This window comes from Schistocerca nitens, chromosome 9 (genome assembly GCF_023898315.1).
Source record: "Schistocerca nitens isolate TAMUIC-IGC-003100 chromosome 9, iqSchNite1.1, whole genome shotgun sequence".
NCBI classification, from domain to species: Eukaryota; Metazoa; Arthropoda; class Insecta; order Orthoptera; family Acrididae; genus Schistocerca; species Schistocerca nitens.
The window spans coordinates 414,558,423-414,580,079 of NC_064622.1; the positions used below are offsets into that span (position 1 = coordinate 414,558,423).

Genomic DNA, 21,657 nt, shown 5'->3' on the forward strand with positions numbered 1-21,657 from the left:
GCCGAGCTACAGACAGAGTGGTGAACAAAGAGGCAAACCCCACCTGACGCTCGTTGACAGGCAGCACGGTTCTTATAGTATCCCCGATAACCACGAAGGGCGGGGGTCTGCATTGCTGGAAACTAAGTTTCCTGCAGAGCAATGCAGAGAACAGGGGAAACACTCAGAAGCATCCGGAGCTCAGGCAGGTGGCTGAAATAACCGCCGCAGTTCCACTGGAGAATGGAAGCAGGAAGGGACTGGGAGGGCGTGAATGCGACTAAGAGGCAGACAGTGCCTCAGAGCCAACTGCCGCCACCGGGGGAGAGTCAGCTGTGTCCATAGGAAAGGCCCCCAAGGGTTCCGTGAGGGCGAGATCCGCAGCAGAGGCGAGGATCTCCACCTCATCCCCGGAGCCAGGAATATGTACAGCAGGCGGTACTGAAACCGCCGGAACATCCTTCTTCTTGGACACATTCCGTTCCTTCTTCTCACGTCGGCCCTTAGGGTGAGAGGGCTGGGAGAGCGTCTCTGAAGGAGCGTCGGAGGCTGACGACGACGCAGAAGCCCTACGACCAGCAGGTGGCGGAACCTTCAGCCACTGGCTGACATCCGGCTGGGTAGGAGAAGAAACGGAGGAAGGGAGAGCCCCGAGGGACCCCTTCCGCGAGAGAGGAACTGGCAGAGGCAACGCCGGTGGAGAAGGAGGGGGAGGGAACGAGCCCCCAGGTGTTGGAGGAGGTCACTCCCGAAGTAAGCGTGGGGGGAGCGACAGAAGAGGGTTTGCCCCCAACTGCTAAGGGGGCAACAGAGGAAGGCTTGCCCCCAGACACGAGGGGGGCAGACAGAGATGCACGGCCCCGAGGGCCCACTGAAGGCGGCACAGATGAGGCGACAACCGTTGCTCGCGTGGGCGACGATAACGTGGCTGCAGCATAAGATGTTCGAATGGAAGCAGGATACAACTTTTCATATTTCAGTTTTGCCTCTCGATAAGTAAGCCGGTCCAGGGTCTTAAATTCCATTATCTTCCGCTCCTTATGAAGAACGGGGCAATCCGGCGAGCATGGAGAGTTGTGCTCCCCACAGTTGACACATACAGGCGGAGGCGCACAGGGAGAATCGGGATGAGAGGGGCGTCCGCAATCTCGACATGTAGCGCTGGATGGGCAATGGGAGGACATATGCCCAAACTTCCAGCACTGGAAGCACCACATCGGGGGAGGGACGTATGGCTTGACGTCGCAACGGTAAACCATTACCTTGACCTTCTTGGGCAAGACATCACCCTCGAAGGCCAAGATAAAGGCACCGGTGGGCACCCTGTTAGTCTTGGGTCCTCTATGTACACGACGGACAAAATGTACACCACGTCGTTCCAAGTCGGCTCTCAGCTCGTCATCGGATTGTAACAAGAGGTCACGATGGTAAATAATCCCCTGGACCATATTTAAGTTACTGTGGGGAGTGACGGTAACAGGGACGTCACCCAGCTTATCACACAAGAGCAACGCTCGTGACTGGGCTGGGGAGGACGTCTTGAGGAGGATGGACCCATTCCTCATTTTAGACAACCCCGCCACTTCCCCAAACTTATCCTCCAGGTGTTCCACAAAAAACAGAGGCTTCGTCGTAAGAAAGGAGTCACCATCAGTCCTGCTGCAGACAAGGTATTGCGGTACGTAAGGCTCCCGCTTGGCACTAGATCGGCGTCCCTCCCATGGCGCAGCCAACGAGGGGAATGACTGAGGGTCATATTGCGCAGCATCAAACTCAACTCTGCCTTGCTTAGAGACGCTGGTGGCCTTGCGACCACCAGCTACTGGCGGAAGAATCCATGTGGTGCGTGTGGTGAAACAGGCATCGAGGTCTGGACTGACATATTGTAGAGCATGCTCTGCAACAGAATATTGCTTGTTGCCAGTATACACCCTCTACCTATGCCCATTCATCCTAATACATAATTTGGTGGTAGTCATGCAGATGTAAAATGCCAAACAGTGTTTACATAACAGCTGGTGTATGAGTGGTGGCTCTCCCTTCAGTAGTACATGTTTTGCCAGTTACAGGGCTGCTATAGGTGATGGTAGGAGTGTGCAAGAGTACTGTGGAGATTGGGAGGGTGACGAAAAGCTATTCTAGAAGTGGTGGGCAAAATTTCAGACAGGATCGATCTCATTGCAGGGCATGATTTTAGGAAGTCACTGCCCTGTCAAAGTAGGTGATTAAAACATTCCAAACCTAGAAAATACTCAGTCACCAGTGGCGTACTCCAAAGTTGTGTTTTGGAGGAATTAGCAGTACCAGGATTGGATGTGATGTCCCGGGAAATCTGCTTTTGAACTATGCTGTTGGGATAATTATGTGTAGAGAAGATTGAGGTGAGAACGGCAGTTTATTGCTGTAAAGAGTCTGTATCTGAACAAATATGTTTGCCTTGGATGCCAAGGCTGTATGGGAGGGAACATTTGACATGGAAAGAATGGCAACTGTCAAAATGTAAGTACTGTTGTTTATTGGTAGGTGTAATGTGGACAGAAGTGTGTAGCTGGCCTTCGGTGAGGACTAGACCAACATCAAGGAAAGTGACAAGGGATTCGGAATAGGACCATGCAAAATTTAATTGGTAGAAGGTATTCAGAGATTCCAGGGATTATAACAGGTCAGCCTCACCATGGGCCCAATATGGTAAAGATGTCATCAATGTACCTAAACCAAACCTGAGGCTGAAGACTTATGGATCCCAGGAAAGCCCCCTCCAAGCGACCCATGAAAAGGTTTGCATAGGAAGCCATCATGGTTCCCATGGCCTTACCCCTGATCTGTTTGTATATCTGTCCCTCAAAGATGAAGTAGTTGTTGGTAAGTATAAAGTTGATTGAGGTGAGTATGAAGGATGTCATTGGTTTGGAATCAGGTGGGTGCTGACAGAGGAAATGTTCAGCAGTGGGCAGACCATGTGTGTGGGGGATGTTGGTGTGTAGGGAGGTGGAATCAATGGTGACAAGCAAGGTGTGAGGTGGGAGTGGGACGGGCATGGATTTCACAGTCTAGAAAATGGTTGGTGTCTTTGATGTAGGAGGAGAGTCTTTGTACTATGGACTGCAGGCACTGATCAACCAACGCAAATATAAGTTCAGTGGGTGCTTTGAAGCCAGTAAGTATATGACGACAGGATGATTGGGCTTGTGGATCTTCAGAAGAAGGGGGTTTGTGGTATGGGTGGGGTGAGAAGCTTTATGGATTGAGGTGTTAGTCCTTGTGAGAGGCCTGATGTTCCAAGGAGTGACTGCGGGTCAGTTTGAATTACAGGGATGGGATCTTGATGGCAGACACTGTAGGTAGAGGTGTCAGACACTAAGAAACTCCTTTCCATCAAGTACTACAGTGGTAGATCCTTGGAGTCATCAGCTTGTAGGGAATGTAGAGCCTGGAGTTCTGTAGAGGACAGGTTAGGGTCATGTTGTATGGACCTGAGGAAGGATTGTGAAGCAATGCTGGATGTGAGGAGTTCTTGGAAGGCTTGTAAGGGATGATTTTGAGGTAGTGGATCAATCCACCAATTCCAATCTCCGCAATATTCTTGTCAGATCCTATGCTCCTCCTGCACCCATCTCCCCATCCTAAGGCTCCTACCCCCGTGACTGTCCCCACCGCAAGACTTGCCCTATGCACCCTCCTACCACCACTTACAGCAGCTCTGTAACTGGCAAAACATATACTTTTAAAGGGAGAGACACCTGTGAAACAACACGTCATATACCAGATGTTATGTAAACACTGTTCAGCCTTTTACATCTGAGCATGACTTCCACAAATTATCGATTAATATGAATGGACATAGGCAGAGGGTGTATACTGGCAACAGGCAATATCCTGTTACAGAGCATGCTCTACAACATGACAATACTGACCTTGGCGCCTGTTTCTTCACCACATGCGCCATCTGAGTTCTTCCCCCAGACACCAATTTCTCAGAACTCCACAGATGGGAACTAGCACTACATGTCCTTATTTCTCACCACCCACCTGGCCTTAATTCACATTAACTTCTTCTGTCTCAGCATTTCTTCACAGTAGCTACTCTTTTCTTCGGTCCGTTTGTTTTCTTCATCTTTTGTTGTCTTACCCATCTATTTTTCACTATGGCTTACATATTTACCTTGTCTTCAACCTTTAAGCTCTCAGGTTTTCAAATCTCGTCTGATGCAGTCCGCAGCAATCAATCTTTCCTTCTCTCCCCATGCGGTAAGTCTCCCCTGAACCATGGTTCTCGATGACTTTCCCAAAAGCTACACTTTTTCCAAAACATCTCCAGTCCTTTTCCTTCATCGCCCTTCCTCCCCCTTCCACCCTTCTACTTGAAGAAGGAGCCACTGGCTCTGAAAGCTTGCCTAATTGCAACTTTCTTTTATATATGCCGCTTTATTAAATTATTTTGTCAGAGGCTATTTGGTGTATTATTAGCCCCATACTTTGTTTTCTTGTGAAAACTGCTGTTAAAGACTGATAGAAACCCATCTTTAAATGCACTGTATTTGGAACTAATGTCTGTCACATTACACACATCCCTACAGTCAGCTTCCTGTAACGTTGCCTTGAAGTTTTCCACTGTATATTCATTAATTCATCTGTTTTCATTTATGCAGCTTCAGAGTAATCAGAAAAGATGTTTAATTGGTTAGTAATATGTCAAGGTCACATAGGCCATTCACTACTTTACATCACTGATTAAGTATTCTACAAAAATGCTGTAGTGTACATTTTTCTGTGTAATTCTGGCAGGAAAAATTAACAACAAAACACATGTTGTGTTAAGTAACACTTAAAATTGTTCCCTTTCCTTAACCTTTCAGAAAATTAATATTCAAATCTCCACAGACTATCATTTGCTTTCTTTTTATGATAGGTGGTATATAATAAAGACCTAAATTTTTGTAAGAACAGTTGAAAATTTTGCAAGACCTAAATTTTTGTAAGGACAGTTGAAAATTTTGCAGTGGTATCTGTTTACTGTAACAATCACAAATGACTTACCCATTAGCAACAATTCACAAGCACAGACATCCAATTACTGATCTAAGCAGAAAGTACTGTTATCAACAGATTTTTAACTTGATTTTATTTACCAAATTCATGGCAACTAGTCCTTTCCCATACTTTCCCTACATAAATGAAATTTATGGTCCTCTATGTTTAACATATGGACTCCTGTATTAACATGGTGCTCAGACAGATATTATACATCAACTTCCTTTTGACATTCTGTATCACAGGTAGGCAACCAGCAGCCCATGGGCCACATCCAGCCCATGACTGGTTTCCGTTTGGTCCACAGAAGAAATTTGTGGGAGAGAGCAAAGCGCTGCACAATTTTGCAACAGAAGTTTTTAAGACAGCTACAACTATTGTAAAATGTCATAAGTAAAGAAACCAAACAATGGAAACTCCAGGTAGGAATATCAATAATGTAGGAAAAGACAGATCGCTACTTACCATAAAGAAGACATGTCAAGTTACAGACAGGAACAATTAAAAGATACTTACATCAATCTTTTGGTGACAGCCTACCATCAGCAAAAGAGAAACACACAGCAACCATACACACAAGCAAGCACACCTCATTCACACATGACCACCAACTCCAGCATCTCAGGCTGGAATATAAGTATCACTTGGGATGCAAGCAGCAATCTGGAGAGAGTGGGGAAGGAGAAGGGGAAGGCGAAGGGATAGTATAGGTGTGTTGGCAGAGGGCAGCAAACAAAGAGGGTGGGAGATGAGAATGATAGGACAGAGGGGGTGGAAAATGTTGGTTGGAGGCTGTGGGGACTATATGTTAGTGTGGGTTGAGGTCAGAATAATTACGAAAGCGAGGAATGTGTTGTTACAATAACTCCATTATACATAGTTCAGAAAAGCTGCTCTTGGGAGGAAAATCCAGATGGCTGGGGTAGTGAAATAGCCATTGAAATGAAGCATGTAATGTTCAGCTGCATGTTGCGCAATTGGGTGGTCTACTTTGCTCTTGGCCACAGTTTGGCGGTAGCCATTCATCCTGGTGGACAGCTGGTTGTTACTCATAAAAATGTGAAAAGCTGTGCAATGATTGCAGTGGAGCTGGTAAATCATATTTCTGCTTTCGCAGGAGGCCCGGCCCCAATGGAGTAGGACAAATGTGACAACGAGACTGTTACAGGAAATACTGTGTGGCTGGACTGGGCAGGTCTTGTACCTGGGTCTTCCACAGGGATATGATCATTGCGGTAGGGGCTGGTATTGGGAGCGACATAGGGATGGAGTAGGATGTTATGGAGGTTAGAAGGCCAACAGACCACCACTTTAAGAGGGATGAGAAGTATCTCAGGTAGGATGTCTCTGATTTCAGGGCATGACAATAGGGAATCAAAGCCTTGGCGAAGGATGTGGTTCAGTTGCTCCAGTGTGGGATGTGCTGAGTGACAAAGGGGGCACTCCTTTGTGGCTGATTCTTGGGAGTGGTGAGGGGAAATGGCATAGGAGATCTGTTTGTGGACTAGGTCTGGGGCTGGGGGATAGTATCTGTATGTGGAGGTCTTAGTGAGACCCTCAGTATATTGAGCAACATAGTTCTCATCACTTCAGATACACTGCCCCTGGGTGGCTAGGCTGTATGGGAGACATTTTTTGGTGTGGATGGGATGCCAGTTGTCAAAATTCCAGTACTGTTGATGGTTGGTGGGCTTAATGTTGACACCCTAACCAGACTAGAGGCTTGGAGTTTTGGGAGGCTAGGAAGGTCTCATCTAAATGGCTCATAAGCAGGTTGCCATAGGACGATGCCATGCAGATGCCTGTGGCTGTCGCACAGATTTCTTTGTATACCTACCCTTCAAAGGAGTAGTTGTTTTGGGTTAGGAGGAATTTAGAATGGTGCATGAGGAATGAAGTAGTGAGTTTGGAGTCTAAAGAACATTGTGAAAGGTAGTGTTCTATAGCGTTAAGACCATGGGCATGATGATGCCGGTGTATAGGGAAGTGATGTCTTTTTGCTTATCTGCAACACCTACTTTGCCCATTTCTCCATCATTCCCATTTCCTTTACACCATTCCTGCCGCAATGGACCCCTGCTCCATCTTTCTGCACCAATTCAGAAAAGTATCCCTTTTCCTGGCTAAAACCCAGTCCCACATCCCACTTCTCAAATGCCGCCTAAACCATCCTCCCCCTTTCCCACCCAATCACCCACTGGTCACCTTCCAGCAATTCCTTACTTCCAACCTAGCCTCACTATCTTTCCCCAGATCCCTTCCTCAGAACACCAACCCTTCAGTAAAAGAAAGAACATCCATAATCATCCTACCTGCAGGCGACGGTTCTACCATTGTTGTTATGAATCGCAGTGACTATCTGCCAGAAGGTCTCTAATAATTATGACACCTCTACCTATAAACTCTGTGAGAGTGATCCCATCCCAGTCATCCAACACAATCTCCGCCTAAAGCCTTAGGCCCTTCCCAGAACCTTCCCTGAATCCATTTCCCTCTTCATCCCTAAGACACCCTGCACACCCACCTTCTACATGCTCCCCAAAACCCACAAACCCAACAATCCTTGACAATCCATTGTGGCTCGTTATTGTGCCCCACTGAAAGAATTTTGGCCCTCATTGACCAACACTTCATCCAATTGCCCGTAATCCAGCCTCCCACGTGAAAGACACCAACCACTTCCTTCACCGACTCTCCACTAACAGCCTTTTACTTCCTGGATCCATACTCATCGCTGTTGACACCAACTCTCTCTACCCCAACATCCCTCATGTCCATGCTCCTATTGATACTGGACATTAAAATCCCCAATGTCCTTCAGACTCCAGACCCACTACCTTATTCTTCATGTATCTTACTAACTTTATCTTAGCCCACAGCCACTCCTCCTTTGAAGGGAAGGTATAAAAACATATCCATGGTACAGTCACAGGCACCCTCTTATTCCAACTTGTATATGGGTCATCTATAAGTGACCTTCCTAGTCTACCAAAATGCCAAAACTGTAGTCTGATTCAGGTTCACTGATGATGTCTTCATGATTTGGACTCAGGGCAAGATATGCTATCTTTGTTCCTCCACAACTTCAACATCTTCTCTGCCATCCGCTTCATGTGGTCCTCCTCAACCCAGTGTGCCACCTCTCTATATACTGACCTCCTCCCATCTGATGGTTTCATCCGCACCTCTGTCCACATTAAACCCACCAAACACCAGCAGTACCTGCATTCCAACAGCTGTCATCTCATCTACACCAAAAAATGCCTCCCAAACAATCTTGCAACCCAGGGACAGAGTATCTGAGGTGAATCAAGCCTGTGGGTCACCAAAGGCTGCCCATGCCTGTTCTAGAAGGTGTAAACAATACCCATTTCATGAACTTCGTTCTTTTCGAAACAGCCATCCCAGCATTTGCCTTTAAGAATTTCAAAAATCATGAAACTGTTGGACCCGGATGTCCAGAAAGGGAGTCCTTCAGGAGTGCAATGACTCTGCCACAGCATTTTCATATATCAGTCAACACAGTGATACATGATCTTTGATGTGACAATATGAACAATTTGATTAAGCACTAAATAACAAGAAATTCAATTATTTTTTAATTTTATATTTATTTTGTATAGAAACCCACCAATATCAACAAATGCACAATAAAAAACTGGCAAAACAACCACTGCAAATGTCTCTCTCTCTCTCTCTCTCTCTCTCTCTCTCTCTCTCTCTCTCTCGCGGGCGTGCGCGCCCAGACACACACACACACACACACACACACACACACACACACACACACACACACAATAAATAATACATCAAAGACAATGAAACCCAGATTTTATGCAATGCAAAACAAGAAAGTAACATCCAGCTGGAAATAGTAGAACATTATAATGTAAAGTTATATATCAAAATACTTGCACAGAATCCGTAGAGCAAATGTTGTCATGTACTGATTACAAACACCATCTTTGTCAGTTTCTGCTAAGGTTAGTGCAGGCTAAAACAAGGACCTATGACACAAATTCAATAATCTATGCTATTTAAAGCATGTACCAAAATTAAATAAGTAGTCACAATAATTTAAAACTCAGACTGTAAAAATGTTTCTTGGAGCTTACTGTTTCTCATGAGCTGTTAACAGTCAACTGAAAACACTGGATGATGACACTGATATCATGTCGTTTTTGAAACACGGATAAGTGACAAAACATAGATGTGTATTGGCCTCTGATAGTCGTCCAACTGATGAATTCGATGGGCTAAAATTATTTCTCTGTGCAGCTTACTCATAGATATCATTTCAAAATTCACCTACAAGACATTGTAACTTGGGCCTCTGATAGGCAAAAACATCAGTGAACCACATACAATGCATTAATTTACCATTTCGAAAATGTATGAATACAATAATCAGTTCACCTATGCCATAACATAATGACCCATTCAAATTTTTATTTTTTGCACCTATGGGAATAACTTTATTATTAAATTAAGTAACTTTCCCAATCTTAAATATTCTTACTATGAATAAAAGTACTGTAAGAATGTCAATGTATCTTAAGCAAGGACTGGATACAGATATAGCTTAATTGCACATAAATTAATGGGCAGAAAATAGTATAAAAATAAATCATTCAAAAAATGTAACACACAATATCATAAAATACAGGTTTCATGTTATTACGCAAATCAACCTTATAGTATTTTGTACTTAGAGCTTTTACTTCTATTTTTATTACTTTCTAAGGATTTTTTTGTTGCCCCACAGTGCTTGTTTTCATACTCAAGACCTATTCCCATTCATCCCGAATACTTCTTGAAACATTTATTTTAATGCTGTACTCACTCACTTGTTAGATAAACTATAAGAAAGTCTTAGTACCCAACATATGGTCTCTTGTTATTGTTATATTAATAAGAAAGATATTGTATCAACTTTGCTTTTTCAAAGACAAGTATAATAATTTCTGCTGCTAGCACTGCAAATGTCAAAGATGAATCAAATTTCACTCTCAAATGTCATACTTTTTATTTTTAAGTGAGGTATTACAATATGGAGAACTTAGGAGTTATCTGTTTTTAACATCAAACTAACTGCTGACTAAAGTGGAAGTTTGAGGGGAAGGAAAGAAAGAAAGAGAGAGAGAGAGAGAGAGAGAGAGAAAGAGAGCTGCACCATTGCGATACCAAGGGACAAATATAGGTTTCTATTCTATCTGTGTAGTTCAAGTGTCTCAACTGCTGAATATGTTGAGAAAGAAAATCTCTGCAACAAACCATGAAAAACTGAAAACTCTTAAAGGACAACACAGAAGGAAAGTGAAGAGGACAGCTGAGCTGTATGCCTAAAGGTGTCCTAACAGACTGAATGATAGTTCAACTAATGTGCAAAAAATTGTTATTGGGAGGCCACTGGAATGCTTCACAAAAGGTAAGGGGCACCCTTACAATGAATAAAGTGAATTAAATTGATTTTATGCGCACTGATGCTCTATGCACACATTAGCTCCAAAGATATTGTGAGTATATCTGGGGTATGTCAGTCCAGCATTGCCTGCAATTTGCATGCAGTTTCCATGTGTACAATGTGTCACTTAACTGGAAGTTTAACCAACGTAAGTAATTCTGCTGTTTGTTCTAGTGTGACACCAGGGTAGGTAGTATGTCCTTTCTACAAAATTTTGCTATACCAATGAATAAACCTTTAAAAATAATGAAAAGCTGAATGTAAGAAACATGCACTGTTGTAAGAAATATGCACTACTGAGGTACTGATAATCCACACTTGCTAATGCTTGTACAACATCAGAGGCAGTGGACTACGAATGCCTAGAGTGGGGCTATTGGAGACTACGTAATACGGCCTTACTTCACTGAAGAGACCTGAAAACATACAGGTATACACAATTTCTTACAGAAGCACTATCAGCTTCTATAGAGGAAGTAATGCTTGAAATATACAGCACAGCAGGTACCCAGCTGAATACTCACTTGTGACAACAAGCTGCTCACACAGTTCTTTCTCAATCCCTGGACGAGATGAGTAGGAGTTGTGTAATTTAACAATGTAAGTGTGTATCTCAAAATATTTTTGTTCATGCAGTGTTATTATTTAACATTCTTTAGACCTCAATTTCATGTTTTATAAATTCATTCATTTGTAACACATACCTGTCTTTAAAAACTCTGGCAGCAACAACAGCAGAACTGTTACCGTAATTAAAGCATGAACTATTCTTCCACACCACATCCTTTGCCTTCCTGGTGTTGCATTGGTCAAACAATATGTATTGTGAATGGTACCAGTTTTAAATTAAACTTGTTTCAATGATTACTAATTAGTAATTACACTATATTAGCTTTGCCAAATTGGAGCACCGTAACAGCTGAATGTAATATTTCCTTATGACAACATTAACTTTCACATAGGACAGCAATTGGTTTGATGGTTCCAAAACTATACACTAATTTTCAGAGAGTGAAATGCAGTTAACTGCAATATTTGCAACAGTAATTACGATACTTCCATTTAAAAAAGCAAAGTTAATATCAGTACATCTGTAATTATTATAGCTATGGCACTTAGTGATGACTTTCTTATGATTAATCTGGGTGCAAACAGTTTAAGATGAACAGTTTAGCTGAACCATCCTGTACATGTGCAGTATGCAATATTTTTATTGTTACCACGTATTTGTGAGGACAATACCTTTTTCGTAAATTCAATGCACAGAGCAAAAAGCATTAATAGTCCAGGCTAAATAAATTGTTAAACAGTAGTGGATGAAGCTGACAACAATAAATAGAAACATGAAACTCTGCAATGCTATTATAAAGTGACATACATACTGTTAACACACAGATAAATGTTAAGGCACATGATATAATTCAGCACACTCAACACTATTCAGAATTTGTTATTTTGGTTTCATACTTATCATCACAGCCATTAAATTCAGAGTGACCTATTTGATACTTCAATAGCAAATCCCTATTCACTTACAACAATCTATTCACTGCAAAAGACTATCATAATTTTGTATGAAAGGCTCTCAGTGTTTTACCTACATCAACTGCAAATAATACTCAATGTTTTCAAAAGTACCATCATCCTCTCCACCTAAAAGAAGAATATTATTACTTCTATTTATATTCTACATCACTGGCTAATTACTTCCATTTGGTGACAAGGTGAGGGACCAATTATCACAACAAGATTTAGAGACAGGATGATAAAACATATTAAGACTTCAGGGAATAACTTCCATGGTACTATAGAGGTCTGTAAATGACAAAAGATGTAATAAGTCAGTGATTGGAATGTATACAATAAATAACTGAGGACTATGGATGTAACAACATCTGTGACACGAAGAGGTTCACATAGGGGAGGATGTAAATATGGGCCAAATCAAACCAATTAGAAGAGTGATGACAAAAAAGGCATGGATAGTATCAGCAATCTATCATTTTATTGCTGACAATGAAAATAGGATAATCCTTGAAACATTGAGCGAAAATTCACAATTGATATTGCTAGAAAACTGAGTATGTTTTATACAATAATGCTACAGCAGAAGATTTCTTGAAATCCTCAAAATTTTAATCGTGTTGAGCACACTGCTACATTATGAATGCATTGTTATACAAACTGTTTACTACTCATTTCACAGTTTCAGTGGTAAATACATAACACATTTTCACAGAAAATGTATGGATAAAGTTACATACACATTTGAAAAACCCATTCATTTAATTTCACTGAACACAAAGGTGGCCAAATGCGTAAAAGTAATGAGATTTTTAACAGCTTTCAATAATAACCTATGCTAATAATGTACAATACAACACAAAGTAATACACAATGAAAATACTTATAAGCATTCAGTCGTCGTATTTTCAAAGTCAAGACAGGTCATGTGATAAAATGTAGGAATCTTTGTTACTACAGCTAACTACAAAGATAAAGCTGTTTCTGTTACATGAATAAACTAATTAATCAAATGATACTGAAACAGTTACACATAAATATTTGTTCATTTTACATTTAAATTTGGTGAAATAATAAATAATCACAGAATTCACTTATGAACACATCACTCAAAATATATATACATATACATATATTTTTAAAGAGAGCGAGCTCCATGTGACTGGTTATCTTCACAGCATAATACTGCAGTTCTTTATAGCAACCTGCCCTGACAATTTGTCTCACCACATTTACAAATGATTACTCTCTCTGGAACACTGTCCACGTCATAGCCATAGTTCCATGTTAGCTCTGTATTGGCTGGCACAAATGAATTAGTAAAAAACGCCACCCACGGGAATCTGAGATCATGCGTGTCCACAAAGACATTCTGGGCAAACAGGTTTGCATTACACGAATGCTGCAACATGGATAATAAACAGAAGTTTATTAATAACAAGTCACTTAACAAGCACTTCGCGATTAATATTAACAGCATGACTACAACCCCTAAAAAGAGGTATAAGACAGACACACAAAAAACTTCTTGTAGATTCCCTTAGGGGCATACATCGCACTGTTCTCCGCACAAAAGCCAATAAACAACAATATTGCTTTTTAACGCACTTCCACATCAAAAATCTTGTTAACAACAATTAACAGCAAATTATGCATTCTCTCAATTTTACGTTAAACTGGAATCAACATAAAAAATTGCAACAATAACTGTATTAAAAGGCAGCAAATTATTTCATGTTATTATGGAATTCTATAGACAGTGATGCGATTCCCAATTATTGGTTTTCACTGGTGAGAAGAACGGATGACTACTTACATTGATAAATCGACCAACATTCCCACAAGTTTTAGCATCCAGGATATATCTTCCATTCCGGCCAAACAGATTTCTTGTAGAGGGTGCCATTATTTTAGGCTGCTTCCCAGTTGGCTTCCGCAAAACTGTGGTTTGTCCTCTGTGTTTTGCTAATAAAGAGCATACTGTGTTTTTATAATAGGATAATGGTAGAAAAAGTAAGTAATGGCTTTAAATTAATTAAATTCTAAAAAATATTAACACTTAGTATAATTAATACTGTATTATCTATTACTCCTGCTTTCTGCAATATTCACACACCAGATAGCTGAAGATAAAGTGTATTTTATTTATAAACATATTTAAAACACAGACTGCTCACTTTTTACACTTTGGTAGACTTCTTTATGCCACATAATTACCAATGCACATCCATGGGATGTAATTCTACAGGGTCTTTCGGCACAGTCATTACAAACTTTCAGGAGAGAGAGAGAGAGAGAGAGTACACCTAGATGATGGAAAATCACATAGCAATGCATGGTCAGAAATACTTTACTGGTGTGGTAGTGACAACACAAAACACAAGTAACTAAGGGAAGGAACAGGGTTAAAAACATGTTTATTATGCTTCGTGCAGCAGAAACCAAGAAATAAGAACGAAAACAGGCAAGGATCATTATCAACAAAGGTGTTTGAAATTACGGCTCCAGACCATGGTGAAGGCCTCACATCTCCGGTGCAATGAAGAACAACAGATCTTCCGTGCACTGGAGATCTGGAGATGTGAGGCCCGCATCACGGTCCGAGGTTGTAATTTCAGACACCTTCTTTGATGACAATTGTCGTCTGTTTTTGTTTTTATTTCCTTGTTTCTGTCGTTGGTTGGTCGGTTTAAAAGAGGGGGGAGGGACCAAACTGCTAGGTCATCGGTCCCTCGTCCTAGTTAAAACACTTCCACAAGGGTGGGAGTAAAATAATAGACACATACACAACACAGCTAGGAGAAAGTAGAAAACCACAGGAATGAGAAAAGGGCAACAAACACTAAAACAGACAAAATCGGACACGAAAACCACAGAGACTCAAGAAACATGTAGAAGAGATCAAAACAAATGAGCAGATTACCATGGCTGGCTGACCATGAGAATAAAAAGGAGAAGCGAGGCACTCTGCAACACATCAAAACCTCCACCCTAAAAGCGCTAGGGTGGAGGACACAAGAGGGACAAAGGACATGTGCTAAAACTTTCATCAAATGATAAAACCCACCTTCACAAATAAATTGCAAAACTAAAGCTGCTGCTGAGGCGTTGTCATCCAACACCGAAGGTCGGGTGCTGGGAAAGTTAAAAAGTCCGCCACAGAGCGGCTAAAAGTGGGCAGTCCAGAGAGAGGTGGACGACCGTCATTTTTTAGCCACAGCAACATGGAGGTGGGTCTTTGCAACGGAGGAGGCAGCCATGGGCAATGTGGAGCTGGTAGAGGACAACTGATTCCCTGCGAGAGGACCACATGGAAAACTTCCACACTTTCACAGTCTCCTTAATGACACACTGTTTGTTGTGCGTTATGCCATTCCGTCTCCCAAAGCCAAAAAACCCCGTGGCATAAGAAAGAACGCAGGTAAATTTCAGAGATGCCTATCTCTAGAAGTGGTTTCCGCGTAGCCTGTTTGGCCAGCCTGTCGGCAAGTTCGTTGCCTGGGATTCTGACGTGTCCTGGGGTCCACACAAACACCCCTGAATGGCGGGACTGTTCCAGGGCATAGATGGACTCCTGAATGGACACTGCCAAAGGACAGCGAGGGTAGCACTAGTCGATAGCTTTTAGGCTGTTCAAGGAGTCAGTACACACAGGAGGAATGACTCGTCAGGAAATGAGCGGATGTGCTCAAGAGCACGAGATATAGTCACCAGCTCTGAAGTGAAAACACTGCAGCCATCTGGCAACGAGGCTGTTCAATATGTCCTCCATGAACAGACACAAAGTCTAAGTGACCATCAGCCATCGAGCCATTGGTGTAAAACAATTCATGGCTCCGGTAAATGTTGAGAATCAAGAGGAAGTGATAGTGGAGAGCCGCAGGGTTAACGGAGTACTTAGGGCCATGCGAAAGGCCCAGAAGAATCTGCGGCATAGGTGTACATCATGGAGGTGTATGTGAATGGACCTTGAGGAGAGGTGGTAACGGGAAGGACTCCGGTTCAGACAGAAGGGACCGGGTGCGACTGCAATCATAAGCCCTGACCTGGTCCGCCGATGCTGGAGATGAACTGCAGTAGTTGGGAAAAGGAGATGCTAATTCGGATACACAGGAGAACTATGAACGTGTGCAACGTAACTGGCGAGCAGTTATGCATGCCTAACCTTCAATGGAAGGGCTCTGGCCTCCACCAGGACATTGGCCACCGGACTCGTTCCAAGTTCCCGTCGCTAGGCGAACTCCACAGTAGTGCACTGGGTCAAGTAAACACAATGCTGAGGGCACCACCGAACTGTAAACCAGACTCCCATAATCAAAGCAGGATTGAACAAGAGCTCCATAGAGCTGCAGAAGCCTAAAGCGATCTGCACCCCAGTTGGTGTTCCTCTGGCCGTGGAGCGCACTGAGGTGCTGCCAGCACTTCCGCTTAAGCTGACGAAGGTGAGGGAGTCAAGTCAATCGGGCGTCGAAAACCAGTCCTAAGAATCGGTATGTCTCCACTATAGTGAGTGCATTGTCATTAAGGTAAAGTTCTGGTTCTGGATGAACGGTGCAATGCCAACAGAAATGCAAGACACACGAATTCACAGCTGAAAACTGGAAGCCATGGACTAGAGCCCACGGCTGAGCCTTGTGACTGGTTCGCTGTAGGCGCCACTCAGTAACACCAGTACTGGAGGAGCTGTACGAAATGCAGAAGTCATCCGCATACAGAGAAGGTGAGACTGAAAACCCTTAAGCTGCTGCTAGACCGTTAACAGCCACTAAAATAGAGAGACACTCAATACGGAGCCCTGCGGAAAGCAGGGGGAACTAGGGGAGGCACCAACTTCGACATGGAAAGTATGGGGTGACAGGAAGTTTCGGATAAAAATTGGGAGCGGGTTCTGGAGACCCCACTCATACAATGTGGCAAGAATATATGATGTCACCAGGTCATGTCGTATGCTTTATGTAAGTCAAAAAAGATGGCAACCAGATGTTAGCATCGGGAAAAGGCTGTTTGGATGGCAGACTCGAGGGACACAAGATTATCAATGGTAGAGGGACCCTCGCGGAAGCTGCCCAGACATGGAGCCAGTAGGTCATGTGACTCCAAGACCCAACCCAACTGTTGACACACCATATGTTCCAGCAGCTTACAAAGTAAGTTGGTGAGGCCGAAGGTCCGGTAGCTATCCACAACAAGTGGGTTTTGACCGGGTTTGAGCACCAGAATGATGGTGCTCTCCCGTCATTGTGAATGAAAGATGCCATAGTGCCAGATCCGGTTGAAGATGATGATGAAATGTTGCTTGTAGTCAGATGAGAGATATTTAATCATCTGACTGTCGATCTGATCCGGCCCAGGAGCTGTGTCGGGTTTATGTGAAAGGGTGCTGAGGAGTTCCCACTCTGTTAATGGGGCGTTATAGGATTCACTGGGGCATTTAGTGAACGAGAGGATTTTCCTTTCCATCTGCTGTTTGAGGGTGTGAAAGGCTTGAGGGTAGTTCTCCGACGCAGAGGCTCCAGCATAGTGCTCAGCAAAGTGCTCGGCAATTGTGTTTGCATCAGTAGATAACACGCCATTGATGTTAATGCCAGGGATACCTGTTGGGGTCTGGTATCCAAAAAGGCACCTGATCTTCATCCAGACTTGGGAATGTGACATATGGCACCCAATGACGACACGTACCTCTCCCAACACTCCTGTTTCCATCGTTTTATAAACTGGCGAATGTGGGCACAGAGTGGCTAAAAGCCTATTAGGTGCTCTATGGAAGGGTGCCACATATGTCACTGCAGAGCTCGCTGATGCTCTTTAATTGCTTCAGCGACTTCCAGCAACCACCAAGGGACTGTCTTTCGCCGGGGGCACCCTAAAGAATGAGGGATCGCATTTTCTGCCGCAGAAACAATCATTGTAGTGACCTGCTCAACGACAACATCAATGGCACCATGTGGGAGAGATTCAGCAGTGACAGCAGAGGTGAAGGCTTCCCAGTCTGCCTTGTTTAAAACCCGTCTGATTAGGTGTCCATGGGCATGACACAAGGGGAGTGACAGGAAGATGGGTAAGTGGTCACTACCACACAGGTCGTCATGTACTCTCCAGTGGATAGATGGGAGAAGGCCAGGACTGCAAACTGAGAGATCAATGGCATGGCCAAATACGTGTCATGTGCCACACTGAAATGTGGGGGGTGGGGTTTTATGTGCATTAAAATCTCCCAAAAGTAGGAAAGGTTTAGGGAGTTGATCAATCAGTGCAGCCAATACGTTCAGGTGTATTGCACCATCTGGAGGAAGATATACATTGCAGACAGTTATTTCCTGTGTCGTCCTTATCCTGACAGCCACAGCTTCATGAGGGGTTTGAAGGGGCACAAGTTCACTGCATACTGAGTTCAGGACATAGAGGCGAACTCCACCTGACACTCTATTATAGTCGCTACAGTTCCTGTAATATCCCTTACAGCCGTGGACGGCAGCGGTCCGCATTGCCAGGAACCAGGTTTCCTGGAGGGCAATGCAGAAAGCAGGTGTAAAGCTCAAAAGCTGCCGTAGCTCAACGAGGTGGCAGAGAAAACCATCGCAATTCCGCTGGAGGATTACATGATTGTGAGACTAGGAAGGCATGAAACATTCAATTAGGCAGTCTACGCCTCAGGGTCACCTACTGCCACCTGGTGAGTACCTGTGCGATCAACATCCATTGTGTCTGAGGATCCAGTGAGATCTAGGTCCTCAGCAGATGCCAGAATCTCCACCTCATCCTCAGACACAGAGCTTGTAGGTAGTGGTGATGTGGGTGCCACTGCAGTGCCTTGGTTCTTGGGGGTCTTTTCCTTTTTATGTTTCTCTCGCTGTTCCTTAGGTTTGTCCAGCTGGGAGGGCTTCACTGTTTCAGTCTCAGGGACTTAGGAGGACCATCAAGCCCTACAACCAGCTACCTGTGGTTGCTTCAGCCACTGGCAGGTGTCAGCTTTGCCACTGGTAGGAACCTGTGAGGGGAGTGACCCAAGTGATCCCTTCCTGGCGAGAGGAGCCAAAGAAGATTTACGCTGTGGGGACTGCCGTCCCTGATGGTTGGAGGGGTGTTGCTCCTGAAGTAGGTTATGCAGGAGCAACAGGGAGGGAAGTGCCCCCCACCATCAAGGGGACAGATGGAGTCTGAAGGCTATGAGAGTCAACTGTACACAGAGGAATGGAAGATGGTAGAACTGTTGTTGTAGTGGCAGCATAGTCTGACGTCATATGTACAGGATGTAGCCTCTCATATTTTCTCTTAGCCTCGGTGTTGGTCAGTTGGTTCAGGGTCTTGCATTTCATTATTTTTCTTTCTTTCTAGAGAATGCTGCAGTTTAGCGTGTAAGACGAATGGTGCTCTCCGCAGTTGACACAGGTGGGAGGAGGGGCACAGGGAGTATTGGGATGTGAAGGATGTCCACAATCCCGACAGGTGATGCTGGAAGTACAGCAGGAAGACATATGGCCAAACATCAAGCACTTAAGGCACCATGTAGCGGGAGGGATATATGGCTTTACGTCACACAGAGGTAGACCATCACCTTGACCTTCTTGGGTCATCCTCGAAGGCCAAGATGAAGGCACTGGTGGCAACCTGGTTATCCCTCAGACCCCAGTAGACGGAATGGATGCCTCGACGCTCTAAAATGGCGCGCAGCTCATCGTCAGACCACGAAGGAAGGTCCTGGACCATATTTAAGCTCTTATGGGACGTGATGGAAACAGAAACGTCCCCCAGCTTGTCACAGGTGAGTAGCGCCCGTGACTGGGCAGAGGATGCTGTTTTGATCAAGACCTACCCTGACCACATTTTGGACAAGCCCTCCACCTCCTCAAACTTGTCCTCTAAATGCTCCACAAAAAAACTGAGGTTTCATTGACAAGAAAGATTCCCCATCAACTCTCGTACATAAGAGGTATCGGGATGAATAAGCTTCACTGCCATCCTTAGCCTGACGTTCCTCCCATGGTGTGACCAGGGAGGGGGGGAGGGGAGGGGGGGATGGAACGATTTGGGGTCGTTATTTCTTAGCACTGAAGTTAGACCTTGATCGCTTAGAGACTGCTGGTGTTTGACCACCAGCAAAAGATGACTTACTATGCTTCATGATGCGTCAGCCGTCCTGATGCCACCAACTCCGACCAGGGGCCCTCCCCACATGCTCCACCCATCCACAGCAAAGGTCACCTGTCAGGATGGCCATTGTTGGGAGTCCTGATGCCCCTGGGTGACAGGTAACTACTCCTTGGCGCAGGCATCATCAGCAGAGCGATCCCTGTGTGGTCAGGGGGCTACAACCAAAAGGGTATGTGGCGGCCTCACAACAATGGACTGGCTACCGTGCTGGATATCACGTGCAAACGAGCTAAGAAGTCCATTATCGTTGACAGCGCAGAAAGCAATACTGCACAGAGGATGGAGGGTGACCTCGCCCAACAGCTGGAGAATGAGCAAAAGTGCAGATCCACGTTGACGATGGATGCGAGAGGTCTCAGCGCATGATGGACACTATGCACCATGTAAGGCACCCTTCACCAACTGGCTCGCTCTTCAAGAAAGTTTTGAAAAATGAATTCTTTAACCTGTCTGTGTCCTCTTATTTTGTTTTGTGTCATTACTACCATGCCCGGAAAGTGTTTCCGACAATGCATTGCTACGTGATTTTCCATCGTGTAGGTGTATTCTATTTCTCCTGAAAATTTGTATGCTGTGATGAACCACGGGCTGGCTATAGCTGCCAGAGATTGTGGGTTTTGTGTCCGCACGGGCGTGCACACACGTGTGTGTGTATCATTTTTGACAAAAGTCTTGTTGGCCGAAAGCTAACTTTCCGATAGCCTTTTGTTGTGCCTTTCTGCATCTCTGCTATATGGTGAGTAACAAATATTCTTTTCATAATATTTTTACATTCCATCCTGGATTTTCCATTGTTTTACTATACACATGTTGTAGAAACAGTTGATAAGAAGAAAAAAGGAGATGTATATTACCTGTAGGAAACAATTTGGTTGCATACTACAGTAATAAATATTCTGAGAAGAGCAAACATCATGAATCAATACAGAAAACTAGACCATGGAAATTTGTGATATGTTGGGTAAGGTAAATAAAGTAATCAAACGGTCATTTTAAGAAGTAAGAAAAAAACATGTAAAAATCATATACCTTTAGCGAACAGGTATGAATTGTTAAGTTACACAAGTTAAATGACATCTTGAACTAATTTATAACGAACAAGAGGGAGGGGAGGTCTTAGCAATGGACCCACTAAGACACTTGTCCAATATATATATGGTGGCACATGAAATTTGTTACCAATTGTTTCTTTCACAATTTATGACGCACATTAGATATCCCACTGGGTTCTCTACAGCAGTACCAGCAGAGCTTGGAAAAACAAATGAGTTACGAAATGATGTGTAATTCACGATACTGCCGCTAAGAGACTGGTAAGCAGTAACGGCTGACAATGGAAGACTGACGACACAGCAACGATTGGCAATTGTGTTCTTTTTCATGAAACGAAAAGCCTTATTGTGACTCAGAGGCATTTTCGACAACAGTTTAACACATGATGGGTCCCTTGCAAAAAGACCATCCACAGGTTGTACGATAAATTTGTACAGGAAGGAACAGTATTGGAA

The 21,657-nt window shown here is 43.8% G+C and overlaps 1 protein-coding gene across 1 annotated transcript in view; it reads right to left on the bottom strand.

Annotated features, from left to right (window-relative positions):
• Window positions 1–8,601: 8,601 nt before the first annotated feature.
• LOC126203627 (histone-lysine N-methyltransferase eggless-like) overlaps window positions 8,602–21,657 on the bottom strand; it is a 199,353-nt gene continuing 186,297 nt past the window's right edge. Inside the window, exons 17-18 of the mRNA XM_049938000.1 lie at window positions 13,815–13,963; window positions 8,602–13,400 (exon numbers count right to left, since the gene is read on the bottom strand). Of these exons, the coding sequence (XP_049793957.1) occupies window positions 13,194–13,400; window positions 13,815–13,963 (356 nt within the window). The 3' untranslated portion in view covers window positions 8,602–13,193. The remainder of the gene's footprint in view (window positions 13,401–13,814; window positions 13,964–21,657) is intronic.